Source organism: Erythrolamprus reginae, chromosome 4 (genome assembly GCF_031021105.1).
Source record: "Erythrolamprus reginae isolate rEryReg1 chromosome 4, rEryReg1.hap1, whole genome shotgun sequence".
NCBI lineage: Eukaryota > Metazoa > Chordata > Lepidosauria > Squamata > Dipsadidae > Erythrolamprus > Erythrolamprus reginae.
In genome coordinates, this window is record NC_091953.1 from 79,824,167 (window position 1) to 79,842,510 (window position 18,344).

At 39.6% G+C, this 18,344-nt stretch overlaps 1 protein-coding gene across 1 annotated transcript in view; it reads right to left on the minus strand.

The window, feature by feature from the left end:
• MBTPS2 (membrane bound transcription factor peptidase, site 2) overlaps positions 1 to 18,344 on the minus strand; it is a 111,136-nt gene that overhangs the window by 53,064 nt on the left and 39,728 nt on the right. The window contains exons 5-6 of the mRNA XM_070750720.1: positions 9,675 to 9,802; positions 7,419 to 7,537 (exon numbers count right to left, since the gene is read on the minus strand). Of these exons, the coding sequence (XP_070606821.1) occupies positions 7,419 to 7,537; positions 9,675 to 9,802 (247 nt within the window). The remainder of the gene's footprint in view (positions 1 to 7,418; positions 7,538 to 9,674; positions 9,803 to 18,344) is intronic.

Genomic DNA, 18,344 nt, shown 5'->3' on the forward strand with positions numbered 1-18,344 from the left:
TCTGACCTTCTGCCTTGTAAGCCTCTGTGATGCAATCCCGTATCCAGCAGCTGATGGTTTGCAATGAAACCCTCGTGCCCATGCTCTGAGATGAGAACAACACAAATAATGCTTCAGTTGTTCTGAGCGTCTGTGTCCTACGGGCATAAATTTTTACTGCATGTCGTACGTCCAACTTATGCCACCTTAGTTCCGATGAGTGTGTTCCGTGTGTGCAGAAATCAGGTAACACTATTTCCTGGGCCCGATGGAACCAGCAGTTCACCTTTGGAACAAACATTGGGTCTAGTTGTAGCATGACTCTGTCTGGGTGAAATAAACAGAGGTCAGGTCTCACCGACAAGGCTGACAATTCCGATACGCATCTAGCTGAAGTAATTGCGACCAAAAACGCTGTTTTGATTGACAGAAAACGTAATGACACTGTCCTTAGCGGTTCGAAAGGCGGACCTGTCAGAGCTCACAGAACTAAAGTTAGGTCCCAAGATGGATATCTATGGACCATCAGTGGTCTTATATTTGAAGCTCCTTTTAAAACATTTCTAATCCACGGATGACGCGAAAGGGGACGATCATAATCCTGAATTAACATAGTGGATAATGCTGCCATATGACGCCGTAAGGTGTTAGGGGCTAATCCCTTATCCAGTCCTGCTTGCAGAAAAGTTAGGACTGTACCTGGTGAAGCCGCTTGAGGATCAACTTCCTGAGTCTTGCAAAACTCGCAGAAAGCAGCACATGTGGCCTGGTAAATGTGCTTCGTAGATGGCCTGCGCACAGCTTGCATGGTGGTTATGACCGTGTCAGGCAGATGTTGGCACCTCAGGCGATCCCCCTCAAGTGCCACACGGTCAGTTGCCACCATTGTGGCTCCGGGTGTAGAATGCAATCCTGACTGAGATATTAGATGGTCCAGGATCCTCCAGCAAGGAGAAATGGAGAGTTCCATCAAGTCCGTGAACCATGCTCATCGTGGCCAATACGGTGCCACCAGCAGTACCTCGGCCTGTTCCTCCAACATCTTCTGAAGGACCCTCTATATAATGTGAGTTGATGGTAAAGCATTCAGCAAGCCCCTTGGTCAGGGATGTCATAATGCATCTACCCCTTCCTTTCCCAGGGAAGGAAATCGGGAAAAGAAGCGCGGAAGTTGCATATTGTGACACATTGCAAAAAGGTCTATTACTGGCGTGCTGAAGCGGTTGGTTATCTCCTGGAATATTCCGGGATCTAATCTCCACTCTGCTGGGTCTATGGTCCTGCGGCTCAGCCAGTCCGCGCACACATTCTCCTGCCCCGATATGTGTTCGGCCAAAAGGGAGGCTAGATGAACCTCCACCCACCGGAACAGGGATTCCGATTCTTGCATCAGTCTCCTGGATCTCGTTCCTCCCTGGTGGTTGATGTGAGAACGGGCTGAGACATTGTCTGTCAGAATCAAAATGTGTCGTTTCCAAATCAAAGGAGCGATGAGCCATGTTGGAGGAGAGATGAGCTCCCCAGCCAGTCAAGCTGGCATCCGTTGTTATAGTTACAAAGTCCTGACCTCGGAATGGCGAACCCCTCTGGATTGCTGTTGAGGCCCACCAATGCAGGGAATTTCTGATCCCAGCCCTGAGGGGCACTTTGACCTGGGTATGACTGGATTTCCTCCTTTGAAAAGGTAGAAGAAACCATTGGAGTGGACGGAGATGTAACTGAGCCCAAGGTACGATCTCTATACAGGATACCAGTGTACCCAGTAGTTTTGACAAGAAGGCTAGTGAGGGCTTTCGTTGAATTTCCAGAGTTTGTATTAGAGTCTGAATATTGGCTTGCCTTTCTGGGGACAGGAAGACCATGCATGACTAAGTGCCTATGGATGTACCCAGATGAACCAGGCGCGCTGTTGGGCTTAAGTGACTCTTGTCCCAATTTATCATAAATCCGTGGCTTTAGAGTCGTTAGGGTCAGTTGCAAATCTCGATGTGCCTGATCTGGAGACTTTGACAGCACTATGATATCGTCAAGATATGCCATAAGGCGTACTGACCGACGTCTGAGAGTGGCTGTAAGAATGTCCAACAATTTCGTGAACGTCCTTGGTGCTGAAGAAAGGCCAAATGGCATTGCCCTGTATTGGTAATGTACCCCATTCAGGCAGAATCATAGGAATTGTCTGTGTGCAGGGCACACCGGCACATGTAAGTAGGCTTCCTTGAGGTCTATTGATGTTAGAAGGTCCCCCTGATGTATGGATTGGAGAATGGAATGGAGATTATGCATCTTGAACCTCTTGTAATGCACAAAGAGGTTCAATCTTTTTAGGTTTAATATTAACCGAAACCCCCTGGAAGTCTTTGGAACTAGGAAGATGACCGAATAGAAGCCCTTCTCTTGTAGGTGTAAGGGTACTTCCTCAATCGCCTCTATTTCTAACAGATGGAGGATCTCCCTGCGTAACAGCACTCTCTTCTGAGGATCTGTCCTCTGTGGGCATAGAATGAACCTGTTTGGGGGCAGATGGAAAAATTCGATCCTCAAACCTTGGGATACTGTGGTAATTGCCCAAGTGTCCGTGGATGTGGCTTTCTAGGAATCTGCAAAGTGTTGCAGCCTGCCCCCAAGAGGGTAGAACACCGTTGAGTCATTTGCTTCGTCTAGACCCCCTGAAATTGGAGCCCCCAAAGGGGCGTTGGTTCTGTTGGTAGGACTTGCCACAGTCCACGAAGTACGTTTTGTCCGTGCGAAAGCATCCCTGGTTGTAGGAGCCCTGGGAAAAGGACCTCGATCCCTGGGAGGCTGATGAGGCGGGCTCGGAACGAAATGTCTGGCGTCTGTAGAAAGGTTTGAAACATCTTTCTGCTCTCTTATTTGACCTTGGAAGAACTTTTTTCTTGTCCTTATCTTCGACAAGGACATTCTCTAAGGCAGTGATGGCGAACCTATGACACGCGTGTCAGCACTGACACTCGTAGCCATTTTCGGTGACACGCGGCCGCCGGAGAAACAGGGAGCTTTAGGGAGTGGCCAAGATGCAAATCTCCCCACTTTCCAATTTCCCACCGACTGCCAGCAGGTACAGCAAGCGCAATTATTATTATTATTTTCCCTCTCCCCTTAATTTTGTTTTGCAGCTATTAAAATTTTTTTGCGCCAGTTGCAATTTTAATTTAACTCCCAGGGCTATTTACCCGGGGGTCCTACTTTGCTTACATTAAACTGCTCATCCCGTAAACAAATATTGCTCCGCCAGGAAATGTACTCCAACCTCCCCTCCCCTGCTTTGCTTCTTTCCCTCCACGAGCAGCGCGCGGTGTCCCCTCCCCTTGGGTCGATCGCATCGGGGAGGGCGGAAGAGAAAAATTGAAATCCCTCCGCCGAGATGGGTCTTGTCCTGAGTTTGCAAACCCGGAAGTAAGGTAGCAGCAGCAGCAGTCGCTGCTGTAGTCATAATAATAGTTGGAACCCCTCAGCGGAGTCTTGCTCAAGGTGCCGTTTCCTCTTATAACTGTTACAGGAGACGGTGCTAAGGTAAACCCTTACCGGTTTAAACGTAAAGGATGAGGGGTTATTAATTTGTAATTAAAAAAAACATGCCAGGCTCGCAAAAAAGAGAGTCCGAAAAAAAGAACTGTGTGGACGTCGCACCGTTTGCTTCCTCCTTTGGCGGCTCGTAACTAGATTTTTACAACCCCCCTCTAAATAAAAGCACATGCCGGGAGGGGTGGGGACGAGGAGGGGGGAAAGGTTTGAGGAGATCAAGTAGATTGAGAAGATCAAGTAGATCGAGTGGGTTGAATAGATCGCGGTGTCATCCTATGCACGTTACTCGAAAGTAAACCTCAGTTCCGTGCTGCCCAGGGCGCAGAATTGATATTTTGACTGCAGCAAAAAAAAAAAAAAGAGACAAAATAAAAGGGACCTTTTCTCCCCCACAATGCACCACAAGCTGGGCTGGAGGCACCTGAAAGTGAGACCCCGAAGCTTTACATCCTAACTAACCCTAATTCAAATCAAAGCGTAGAAAGGCTGACTCGGGGGTGTTCCTTAGTTTTTTTTTCCCTCTCCCCCCTCTTTCTCTCCCAAGTAGTAACTGTGCTGCATGCTTCTTCTCTCTCCCCCCTTCCTTCCTTCCTTTCTTTCCACAACGCCATGACTGCAAAACATGTGGAAGGAGGAGGGGAGTGAAAAAAAAGACGTAGCTGGGACCGCTCCTGACCCTCCGGTTTTTTCCTCAAGGTGACACACCACCCGAGTTATGCTCGGTTTTTTGGCGAATTTTTACACACCAAGCTCAAAAGGTTGCCCATCACTGCTCTAAGGAGTCACCAAACAATTTCTCGCCCTGGAAACGAGCGGAGGCCAGGCGCCACTTGGACTTTACATCCGCCTGCCAGCTACGAAGCCAAATCAGCCTGCAAGATGATACAGAGGATGCCATTGCTCTGGATGCAAATTTTGCTGCATCCACGGTGGCATCCGCCGAAAATTCACTAGCCGCCAACAGTTTCTTTAAATCCTGATGAAGTCTGTTGTCCTCAGGGTTCACCCTGGATTGAATATCTTGTATCCACAAGATGGTGGCACGATTGAAGAATGAAGCCGCGGAGGCTGTGCATAAGGCCCAGGCTGCCATCTGGTGCGTCTTTAGCACTACATTCTCCACTTTCTTATCCTCAGCCTTTAGACAATCCGACACTTCAAACGGTACCAGGGCGTTTGATACTAAGCTCGCCACAGGTTTGTCTATGGTTGGGGGGGCTAATAATGCTTCCATCTCTTGGTCGAACGTGTAAAACTTGTGATCGATCATAGATGGGCCCTGAGCCGCAGCAGGATTCTCCCAAGGTCGTTTTACGTTCTCCAGAAAAATTTCTGAAGCGGGGATGTACTTGGTTTCCTTCTTAGGGACTACAAGAAGCACCCCAGTCGCTGCTGGCGCTGTGGTCTCCTTTGTTTGGCTCCCTTCCCCTGCTTCCTGGAAAGTTAGCTTAGCCTTGTTAAGCATTACCCTAAACAGGGAAGGCTTGAAGAAGCTCACAAAATTTGGAGTTCAGGTGGCTGTTCATCTCCTGACAGATCATCACTCGCTTCGCTGTCATTGCCTCTAGGGAACATATCCTCTTTGATTGAACGCTGCAGGGATTGCAGGCCTGGGACTGCCCAAAGGTCTCTGGCTCTCAATGGGATTATGGCCGCTGGGGCGTGCTGTTGTACACCCTTTGCTAACCCCTGCAAATAAGCGTTGGCTATTAGGTCTTGAAGGGCCGGAGGCATGTGTTGCCATGTGTCCTGGGAGCTCCTCAAGCCTGCAGCAGAAGGTATGTAGGTTGCGGATGGCTGGCTATAATGGGAAGGGTGAGGCCAGGGCTGAGCCTGCCTAGGAGGATTGAAGGCCTCAGATATTAAGGATGGAGCCTGCAGAAGGGGGCACTCCGGAGACCAATCCTTTTTAGTTGCCGAGCCTGCTACCCCTGCGATTCCAATCATGGGGGAGGCCGGCATAGGAGTAGGCCCTGAGAAATTGGGCTGAGCTATGGCAGCCATTGGGATCTGCTGTCTCTGTGCAGCTTCCAATTGTCTCTCAAGAGCCCTTATTCTCTTTTCAGCCTCCTTTAGTGAAGCTCCTTGGGAGGATTTATCCCTTGTCTTGTCTGGCTGGGACTTTACTTTGGGGGTACATGGCCTTATGGCAATTATAGGCTCTTCCCCTAATTACGCTGAGGTGTCTGCCATTGCTATAAATTCCCCTGATACTAATTCAACACTCACGACCTTCTCGAAATCGATGGGGAAGATTGCGACGTAAAACCGATCTGAAGCCACGATCTCTCAATGTTTCTGTGTGTCTAAGATGGCTGCGTATCTCCAGGGCAGATTTGAGGCGTGCCAAGGAGCTCTACGTCAGCTCTGTGGCCTCCCCCATAAATTGAGCCTTCTAAAATGGCCGACGCTCCGTCGCCATGGTAACTGGTGGGAAGCAAGTAACTGTGGCTTCCCCCACCCGGTTTTTTGCTCCCAAAATGGCCGCCACACTGTCGTTATGGCAACCGGAGGGAAACAAATAACTGGGGCTTTTCCCACCCGTTTTTTGCTCCCAAAATGGCGGCCCGGCTTCCTTCAGTGTTGTAAAGGATTCTGAGGCAATCATAGAAGCCTGCCTCAGAGTTCGCAGGTATGTTCATCGGTTGGGGCGGACCCCTCCCAACATCAACCGCCTCCTGACTCCCAGGTGTGACCGCAGAGGTCGGTGACCCGGTCATCCCCCTCCATGGCTTCAACTTTTTTCCCTTCCCCCCCCCAACTACCCAAGAAGGGTCGATCATTCCAGGGGGGGGGGGGCGGCAGCCAGAGGATGGGACCCATGGAGGGTCTCAGCCTGTGCCACAAGGAGGGAGCCACTTTGATTGAAGAACACCTGCAATGGAAACAAAATTAGATATTAAAGCAAAAACTTACAATTTAATCTAAAAGTTTACTATAAAACTCCAGTGTGGAAGAAAACTCAAACAGTCCCTTTACTGCGACTGAGTTTTCATGACTGGTGGGCTAGGGGGCGGCACCTGCATAATATTTAAATTAAACTCAGTCTCTTCCAATGAGACTTGAGAAATACCCACGTTGGACTCTCCTTGCAAGTGCATTGGAGAACACATCATTCACTTCAAGATTCAAGATTCATTCTATTATTACATTGTTATATTCATTATATTATTTTAAATAAATTAATCCTTTATATTTTCATATATTAAATTTCCATTTTACCTTCAAGGATATTTCCGTTTATATATTCATTTAATCAAAAGAGTACATCAAAAAGAAAGATATAGGTACATCAAAAAGAGAAAACAAGCTAAGCAAAAACTATCACTAATTTAGTTCATATTCTTCCCTCAATTATTTAATTTTATATTATACGGATAAAGAACAGAGAAAGAAACCAACTAAATTATGGTCCATCAATTAAAATTCATTATGTGTATCAAGCCTCAAAAATTCATCTTCTTAAAATTACTAAATCCAATTTCTAATTTAGTGCTTTTAGGGCTAAAGAAAAACAAACAAGATAGAGAAACAATCAATGGTATATTAGCCTCCTTCATCTAGTTCAATTTTTCAACTTTATCATTTTTATATTTATATTTTCTCCATCCCCAGAACCTTAGATCTTTATCTTTTTTTCTTTTCTTTTTTCTTGTCTATTTTTCTGTTCTTTTTGTCTCTGACTGCTCTTTCCGTTTATTACTTTTCCCCTTAATTGACTTATTTGATCATTATTAGTAAAATTATTAATTCCATCTTTTTTATTATCTTTTCCCCCATGTTAATACAGTATATGTTACCAGCACTTTTAGAAAAGGGAAAAAGCACCACTATGTTTGATTGTAAAGATGACAAAATTTTCTTCCAAAGAGGTGAATTTATAATGCTGTTACCTGAGTGACTTCAGTAACAAGTGCTCCTGCACCAGTGTAATAAAATGGGTAAAGAAAAGCAGGTAGAAAGAAGAGAAATAAAAGACCCGCAACACCAAGCACAAAATTATGCCAGACACCTATAAAATAAAATAAAAAAGTATTTAGTGTCTACTCATACAAGAATAAGCTAAACAGAATTTTAATATGTAGAACTATTTTTTACTTTACAATAGCAACTTAATATAAATCTCAAAAATTCTGCTTCAGGAGTAAAGCTAATATTAAGAGTTTGAAAATGAAGTGCTTAAATATAACTGGAACTGTACCAATGAAAGCTCCAAGAGAATGGTTAACAGAAGTCTTGATTTTAATGCATAGGATAATCATAAAAACATGGCTGGAGACCACTCTGATCTTTAGCACAAAGGACAAGCATAGCTATGGCATTAAAAATGAATATCCTGAGAGGATTTCTGAATGAATTTGAAATAGAACAATCAGAATAGCCTATGGCAGTTTTGTACTATTATAGCCAAGAATGTAAACTGGAAAATTCAGTTCACAGCTGGAACTACAGTACTTACTTTATATTAGAACACAATGGAATTTGAAAATAAAATAAAGTTAAAGATTGCTCTTAAGTATAACAAGTATTGTTATATATAAAATTCTCCCAGCATTCAAAACTTGCTAAATTTAAAGAGAAACACAATAGGGAAATTATTCATTATACATGGTTGTCATTTGATCAAGGAAAAAACCTCCTGCCAAGCAAATATGACTGCCATGGTTTTTGTGTACACATCTATGTGGACAATATAAAATTGGTTGACTGTTGCCTTCTTACAGGAAAAGTTTTTGACTTCCTAGTTTAATTTACAGCCCTGGGATAGCCTACTAATCTCCAATCCAAATCAGAACTGAACCCCTGAATCCTTGCCAAGGTATAGGGTTTTTTTAGCTATTTTTTTTACTGTGTTGTTTATGTACTTTACTATTTTATACATTGTTCATGATTCCTGCTTCTTGGAATTTCCCCAAATCTCTCAGTTGTTATGAAGAATATAGAACAAGTTAGCTTATTTATAATTATGCAACTAAGAATATATTTGCTTTTTATTACTGGCTTACATTTTAATGAAAATCTTACTCACAGAGCACTTTAATGGCATCTGTCTAAATTGGTGCATAATTTCAACCAGAATACTAATCCTCTTCATTCAGAAGTATTTACAATGGCCAAATTAAATGACTGTTGGAAGTGTTTTATTTCCATTTGAAGCCATCCCAACATTATTAAAAGTCAACCTCAATTAGCAGATTAAGGTTGTGATCTACAATGGTTCCATTTCCCCCCCCTAACCAATTTCTGCTATTCTTTTCTACTGCCGAGACATGAGCAAATGCCAAGAAACAATGACCTAAACACTATTCATGTATTGGCAGTAATATATGAAAATTGTACAATTCCCTAAGTGACTGTTAATATTTAATATTATATAAAAAGTATTATTAAAAATCATTAGAAGCACATGAAAGAAGCCATAACTCAATCCAAGACATACATATCCAAGAAACCCGAGGATCTCTTTCTAAATATATTCAACAGAAAATTAGAAGGAAATTAGGGACACCTAGGCTCCTTCCATTTTCTCAATATACAGTATATGAAGATTCATATTACAGCAGCAAAATATCCTGTATATAAATCCTGCGATCTGTAATAGGAATCAATCACAGGTTGAATATGAAATGCACGAAATAGCTGTCACGATAATCAAATACATGATATATATTTGGGGCTGAATCAGAAATAAATTAAAATTCTATTTTAATTTCATGAGAAATTGACACCTTGGAATGTGTAAGCAATATATTTTTTTAAAAAGAAGAAATTACCAAGAGAAATAGCAGTAATATACGCAGCTCAAGCATCTGTTATGTTTGTGTTTGGCCTCAGCAGCCTCAATATTTCAATAGCTTTGAACATATTGGAGAATGTTTTCACAGAGGCTAGACTATTCAATGTTATCAACAAATTTTAAAAGTTACAAAAATAAATTTGAATGTAGAAAAAATGGAAAATGAAGAATTGGACTATTCCATATTACAAAATAATCCCCTCAAATTCTAAGCAATGTTAAGCATTTTTAATATGATGAAAAACCTGGTTAGCCCTATAGAATTTGCAGAATATGCTCAGTATGTCTAGCAATACCCATGCTTTCAGATACAATATAAAACATACTGAACTAGTAATCCCAATTAACTCACCTGCACAAAATATTCTTAGCTGCTGAATGGGAGATATTAGTTGTAAGTGAGTAGTGAATAAGTCAACAAATGCTCCAGGATAAACAATAAATATAAAAATTCCAAAGCCATTAAATCGAACTTGCTCTCTAAAAACCAATAGAAAATATTTTAAGATTTAATTAAATATTTGTAACCAAACAGATCAACATGTTTCCCTGTATCTGCATATATTTTATTTTCTATGTCTACTACTATAGTTATACAGATGAATTGCCATTAATCTAAGAATAATGTATTTCAGAATAAATAAAATAATAATCATAAACATATTCTGAACAGCAGTTAATGTAATTTCATTCTAAGTATACAGTGTGTTTTACTTCAATTATCTGACTATAATCTTTACCACAATCTGCAGGCAAAACTATTGCCCTCAAAAAAGTGGCAGTATATAACCAATTATGGTTTGTTTAAAGATCAAAGATGTTAGAAAAAGTTTTTTTTAAAAAAAAATCTGTTATTCAGTGTCTAACCAGCACTATATAACAGATCTATTCAATGAAAGAAAAAGAAGCAGTCTAAAGCTATACAGTAGTAGCAGACATAAAGATAAATGAAAGCCAAATGAAGATCTAGCTTATAGTGAAGTAGCAATTAGAAAATAAATTCAGGGTCTTCCGGTTTCGTTGAGGACCGCAGCGGAGTCTCTTGGCAGGGCTCTGCCTTGAGACTCCTTTCACCCTTCCAGAGGTCGCCCCAACGCGATCGGATCGAGTCCGGATGGCTCGATCCTAGAACAGGGGATTTCCCTCTGTCCGAGGGGCCATCGTTGAGGCTCCAGAGGCAGGGGGTCTGTCCTGCAGCTCTGGAACAGGGAGTACCGGTCCTCTCGCAAGAGGACTCGGCCATTGCGATCCCACCAAACCAGCGGGAAGCAAGAAAGAATCAGAAAAGTGAAAGCAGAGATTAAAGCTACTCTTATTGAAAAAGGAATACACTAAAGAAAATACAATCAAGGTAAAAAGATTTTTTTTTCTATGTTTCATGTTAAATAAGAAGATCGAAGTAAAAGAAAGCGGAGAATAAAAAAGTTTTAAAAGAAGGCGAAAGAGAAAGTTGTCTAAAAACATTGTATCCAGGCACAAATAACAGCCGGAACTTACTTTCACTACTTTCACTTATTGTCTTGAATTTCGACTTGAACTGTCAAACGCTTGAAAACAAGGGGAATTTAAAGGACTTCAAAATGAGACACTAAAAGGTTTAACATATATAAAATGACATTATTTGGCTGAATATTTTTCTCCCCTTTTGAAGCAATTGGTTACAAAAAATATTAGAAAATGAAGTCTGGGCTCGGATTTTTCTAGCGGAAGGATCAAGACTGCTTACTATCTAGTCACAAAACTTGAATAAATATATAAAAAATATTTTTCTCCTATTTGGGATTTCTTATATTTGGATTATCTGATTGACCCTATTTGGATTACTTTGTTGGATCATTTCGTTTGGATTAACGGCGGTTCTGTTGGATTTGTAGCGGAGAGGCTTTACATTTTCCCTTAAGCTGCGAGAGACGAATCGACTTCATTCTAACATTGGATAATTAAATTGCAATCGTTTGGAAAACTGAGATTCTATAAATTTTGAGAAGATTAAACTTTACTGTTTTTATTCTTTAAATCAACGGGACCTTCTTTTAACCTATACTAAAGTGTTTTCTAAAACAGATTAGATCTTCAATCAACAAAATTATTCTATTATAAGAGGAATATTAATAATTGGTTTTTTGCTTCTTCCTTCTTACAATTTTAAGTTTTGAATTTTAAACCCATATTATAATCATCTTGGTTTTGTATATGCATTGTTAAAAATCCTTGGCTTCCTGCTCCTCCTTAATTGAATTATATTTTTTCTTTTCTTTTAGATTGCCCTCTTCCTTTTACTCTCTTTTTCTTTTTCTCTCTATTTTCTTCCTCCTTCCTCCTCCTTTGGCTTTCCTTTTTTTTTCTCTTCTCCTGCTGTGCCAAACCAATTTCTTTTTTTTTTGATACTTAGAGTAATAAGAGTTTACGAGTCATATTTTGAATATTGAATTTTAATTGCATTTGTACTTGAACTATATTTCAAATTTCAGTGTGTATTTGAATTTTTACTGTGGTTTGCTTAGGGTAATTAATTGCGTAGGTTTGGAATTTATAGCGATTTTCTACACACTGCTAATATAAAATAATACTAATTTTAAATTTCAAAATGTCAAGTACTTCTACCTATACTAAAACAATTAAGAAGCAAACATCTGTTGCATCGTCCCCTCAAGGCTCACCTCATCCCTCCCCCGCACAGCCGGTCTTATCACCAACTATGTTTACCAAGGAGAAGGAGAAAGAGAAACCACAACAACCTTCACTTGCCTCAATTCAAGAGACACTAACTGCATTAAATGAATTTATGCTTCAATCTCAACGCGATGCAACTCAGCAGAGAGACGAAATAAAAGCAGAGATGGCTGAAATGAAATTAGACACAAGAGAGATGAAAGACCAGATGAAGGAGATCAAACAAACCTTGAAAGACAGTGAAGACCGAATGAAAGCAGCTGAAGAAAAGGCGGAGAAAATGGAGAAAAGAATTGATCACCTTGAGGACAGAGCGGATTCACGCTACAGAAGACATGATGAATCAATTACACATCTGGAAATGCAATGTGCGTCATATGGGCTACGATTTCAAAATATAATGGAAGAAAAGGATGAAGATTTAAAGGCCATTATGGCTGACTTTATTGGGAAAATCCTCAAGATAGACCCACTTGAAATAATAAAAGAAATCGATGAAGTTTTCAGAATTTCGAATAGCTACATACGTCGTTTCAACCTTCCACGAGAGATTCACATCAAATTTGTAGGAAAAACTTTGAGAGATGACATATTGCATTGGTCAAGAACTGGTCAATTACAACACAAAGGTAAAGAAATAAAAATATTAAAACAAATTCCAAGACGTGTCCAAGAGAACAGAAGAGATTACCATTTTTTGACCAAACTCTTGATCAAAGAGAATATAACTTTTCGCTGGCTTATTCCACAAGGACTGTCACTGACATGGAAATCAACAAGATACAAGTTGGAGAATTTGGATCAAGCAAGAGACTTTTATGAAAATAGTGGAATAAGCGAAATGGAACAGCTAACAAGAGAACTGGAAGCAATGCAGGCGGAAGCCATGGGGGCGTCTGCACAAGTGGAGGAGCAGGACCACGGGGCCAGAAGAAAGCAACCCCAGCGGGAAACCAAGAAGTACAATAAATGACCACATCGAGAGACTGAAAAATTTTCTCAGTAAATGTTAATGGACTAAACGAACCAAAAAAAGGAAAACAAATATTTTCTAAAATTAAGAACCAAAAGGCTCAAATTGTTATACTTCAAGAAGTACATATAAAAAAAAGTAATCGGAATTTATTGCTAAATACTAAAATTGGAAATATGTATGCTGCATTAGCAGATCAAAGGAAAAGAGGAGTAGCAATGTATGTTGAGAGTTCTATAAATTCCAAACAATTATTTAGTGACAACGAAGGTAGAATTTTGATTGTCCAGGTTAATATTGAGCCTAGACCTCTTGCTACTGTTTCTATATATGCCCCAAATGATGATCAAATTGCATTTTATAAAAAATTACATCAAAAAATTATAGAGTTAAATTTGGAAAATATGTTAATTATTGGAGATTTTAATGCCATAACAAATAGGCAATTAGACCACTCGGGGGAGAAGAAAAATAGTAAAAAGAAAAAAAAGAATTTATTACCCTCCACTTTTCAAAAAATGAAAGCAGAATTACTATTGAATGATATTTGGAGGGAAAGACATCCCCAAAGAAGGCAATATACTTTCTACTCAAACCCCCACAAAATTTGGACTAGAATAAATATGGTGTGGGCTCCCAAAACAACAGCAGAGTATATACAAGAGGTGGAAATAGATGTTAATACTTGGGCGGATCATAACCCAGTTATAGTCTATATGAGAAATAGTAAAAAGCATTATAATTGGCGAATGAATAGAAATATTCTGAAAGAGAAAGAATATAAAGAATGGATTGAGAAGGAGTTAAAAATATTTTTTGAAATTAATAAAAATACAGATACTACTCCCCAAAATTTATGGGATGCAACTAAAGCATACATAAGAGGATTAACAATATCCTACACAGCAAAATACAACAAAGAAAAGAAAATATGAACAATTAACGAATGAATTAAAACAATTAGAATTTATATCACAACAAAATATGAAAAATAAGGATTTGGAAAAAAAAATTAATTAAACATAAAATTAGACTGGAAGAACAAAATCAAATACTGGAAAAAATAAAAAGAGCTAAGCAACAATATTTTGAACATGCCAATAAACCAGGTAGATGGCTAGCATATAAACTGAGAAAACAGAGACAATCTAAATTAATTAAACAATTAGAAGACAAAGATAGAACAATAAAATATGACACAGAAGGAAAAGCAAACATAGTACAAAGTTTTTTTAAAGAATTGTATAAAGACGATAATATTGAGGAAGATGAAGTATTTAAATATTTAGAAAGTTCAGAGTTACCACAATTAACAGAAGAACAACAGGAGAGGATGGAGAGTCCTATAACAATGGAAGAACTCCTTACAACTATTAAGAAGCAAAAAAATAACAAAGCCACAGGACCAGACGCTATCCCAGCAGAGTGGTATAAAATAGAAAATGAAACATTAAGAAATAATATGTTGCAAATCTTTAATGAATGCAGGTTAGATGGTAAAATTCCTAAATCATGGTCTGAATCTTTGATAACTTTAATTCACAAATCGGATACAGCTATGGAAAAAATTAAAAACTATAGACCAATATCATTATTAAATGTAGACTATAAAATATTTATTGCAATATATGCAGATAGGTTGAAAACGGTAATAAATAGTAAAATCCACTCAGACCAAAATGGTTTCCTGCCAGGCAGACAAATTAAAAATAACCTTAGAACAATTATTAATGTATTAGAATATTATGAGCAACATCCAGATAAAACATTATCATTAATGTTCTTAGATGCTCAAAAAGCTTTTGATAATGTTAATTGGATATTTATAAAAATGCAACTAAATAAAATGAGATTTGGCCCTAAATTTGTTAATTTAATAGACGCTATCTATTCAGAACAAACAACAAAAATCATATTAAATAATGAGCAATTGGAAGCGTTTAAAATAAATAAAGGAGTTCGACAAGGATGTCCTATTTCACCCCTCCTGTTCATTATGACTTTAGAAACACTATTAATAAAAATAAGAGCAGATTCAAAGATAAAAGGGTTAACAGTTGGAAAAGAGATATATAAAGTCCAGGCTTTTGCAGATGATCTGACCTTTATAATGGAAGATCCAATAGTTACAGCACCAAGATTAATCCAGACAATAGAACAATATGGTAAGGTAGCAGGTTTGAAAATAAATAAAAATAAAACACAATTTATAACAAAAAACATGAATAAATCACAAGAAAGCAATTTAGAATGTATTACTGGAATACAAATAGTTAAAAAAGTAAAGTACTTGGGAATATGGCTAACAGCCAAAACAATAACATTAAAAAATGATAATTATATAAAATTAATTAATGAAATTAAAAAGGATTTAGAAATATGGAATAACTTAAAAATATCTTTTCTGGGAAGAATTGCCACAATTAAGATGAATATCTTACCCAAGGTTTTATTTTTATTTCAAGTGATCCCAATAAATCCAGGGGCAAAGTTTTTTAAAAAATTAACAAATGTGGTCAGAAAATTTCTATGGCAAGGCAAAAAGGCAAGAATCAAGATAAACATGTTAGAAGATATAAAAGAGAGGGGAGGTTTTGCCCTCCCAAATTGGAAATTATATTACCAGGCAGCCGCCTTAACATGGATTAAAAATTGGATAACCTTAGAGGATACGAGAACATTAAAATTAGAAGGACATGATCTTATGCTTGGCTGGCATGCCTTTGTATGGTATGATAAAGACAAAAATCATTCTTATTTTAAAAGACATACACTAAGAAAATACTTATTTGATGTATGGAAAGACATAAAGAAAAACCACTTCTTAACAATTCCGGACTGGGTTGCCCCATTAGACGCAATAATACATCCAAATTCTATCAAGGATACAAGAATAATAAGATATAAAGATTTGTTAGATGATCAAATGAAATTAAAAACTAGAATTAAATTACAAGACGAAGGGATACAAATCGATTGGTGGCACTATGCACAGATTAGATCTAGATACCAGAAAGACAGTATACTTTATATATTTAATAAAAATAAAAATCTATTAAGTGATTTAATTACTAAAAATCAAAACAGGGTAATTGGGAAAATATACAAATACTTGATTGCTCACAAGAATATTGATTTAACATTAAAAGATAGTATGATACTGTGGTGTAGAAATATAGGCAAAGAAATAGATTTAGACACATGGGAGAAAGTTTGGATGCACAATTGGAAGATGACAAAATCAGTTTCTTTAAAAGAGAATCAAATTAAAATGTTCTATAGATGGCATCTCCCACCAAGTAGAATAGCAAAAATGTTTCCCAAGACATCACCTTTGTGTTGGAAATGTAAGAAAGAAATAGGATCCTACTACCACCAATGGTGGACATGTAATAAAGCTAAAATGTACTGGAGAATGATAGAGAAAATGACAAAAGAGATTACAAAGCAAAACATAGAAATTACCCCGGAGTTCTGTTTAGTAGGAATTACTAACCAAAATTACAAAAAAGAAATTTTGTACTTAATCATACATATTTTTACAGCGGCAAGGATTATTTATGCGCAAAATTGGAAAGGGGAAAATATCCCCAAAGAAGAGGAAGTTATCACAAAAATATTAGATTGCGCGGAGATGGATATGATGACAAGACGCTTAAATGATCAAGAAGAAACGAAATTTTATGAAACACTTGGTCGGCGGTGCCCGGGCGCGCCAGGTAGACGGGCAGATCTTCCTCCCCCGCCGCCGCGGGATCCGGCCGCTCCCGGCCTCTCCGCCCGCTGTGAGAAGACATGGCCGGGAGTCACTGGGGTAAGTCAAGCCGGCGACTCCGTCTGCGAGGCAGAGAAAGAAGGGCGGACGGGCGGGAGACTTCCTGGGCGCCGCTGGCTCGGCTCAGGCGCGGAGTGACTGATGACTGAGAGAGAGAGAAAAGGAGCGCTCTCTCTCCCTCCCTCCCAGCAGCCTGAGCCGAGCCAGCGGCGCCCAGGAAGTCTCCCGCCCGTCCGCCCTTCTTTCTTTGCCTCGCAGACGGAGTTGCCGGCTTGACTTACCCCAGTGACTCCCGGCCATGTCTTCTCACAGCGGGCGGAGAGGCCGGGAGCGGCCGGATCCCGCGGCGGCGGGGGAGGAAGATCTGCCCGTCTACCTGGCACCGCCGACCAAGTGCCCCGCCAGAAGTATGGCGGGATGTTCTGCAACGTGGAGGGCGCTCAGCGTGGGGCAGCGTGGAGCCCGCCGCGCCCCATCTCGGGACCACCAGGAGCCCCAGCAACAGCACTCTCCGGCGGAGGCAACCCCGAAGGAGCCCCTGGCCGGCGGCGTGGAAATCCGGCCCCCCTCAGGCAAACAGCGCCTGCAAAACCTCGGCCACGAGGATTACAAGGTCAGAGAAGTTGGCTGGCAACTTTGCTGCGTCACTCGGAGCCCCCTTTTACTTCCCTCTTGGAGCTCCTGTCTTGCAGCTAGCTGCCTTCCCTTCCCCGGGTCCAGCAAAGTTTCCAGCTTGTACAATTACTGCACTAATTCCCTGATTAGATTTTGAGGTAAGTTCTCTCTCTGCTTTTTTTCAAAGTCTCCTTTCTATAGAACTTTGATAAAGTTCCCCCCTCCCTCCCCCCTCTCTCTCAAGAGACACAGAGAGCGAGACAGAGAGAGAGAGAGAGAAGGAAGAAGGGTAGAAGAAAAAGAAAAAGGAATTGAGTACTTTTTAAGGGCTTTGTTGGATTCATTCTGTAGATTTGTTATGGTACAAGTAATATACAATCGTACTAATTTTAGCCTGCCAGTAGATTGTAAAAATAAGATACATTATGCTGCTTTCTTCTACTCCAGAGATTCATGAATACTTAAGATGTTTAGCATTTCTGTACTCACTTAGCATTAAGTTTTAGTGTTAAATAATATTAATATTTACCTCTTGGATTTAAATCTATTGTTATTTCTGTGTGGATTTACCTCAGAATAAGTCTCAGTTTTTTGGGAACTTGCTGATAGATATGCTTAAAACTGCAGTCCATCTGTGCAGTTGCCTGTAAGTAAGTCCTATTGAAATCTGTAAGGCTTAACTCAGAATAAAGAGTTGATTTAATATGCAATCCTGTACATAAATTTACTCAGTAATTAACTTGGCTGCATGGCTTGGGGTAGTTTGGTAGAATGTTATGCAATTTTTATGTCTCTGAAAATCTTTTATTCTTAGATGGGAAAAAGAATTTTGTGAAATTATTGTGCAATTTGAATTTGAAAAAATATTGTTTTGTTCTTCTCTCTACTTTATCATTGGATTATAGAGAGAAAAATTAAGTCTCTAAAATACTGTTTTGAGGGATTTTGACTCATAGGTTTTAGCTTGGTTGCTGATTGAACTACTT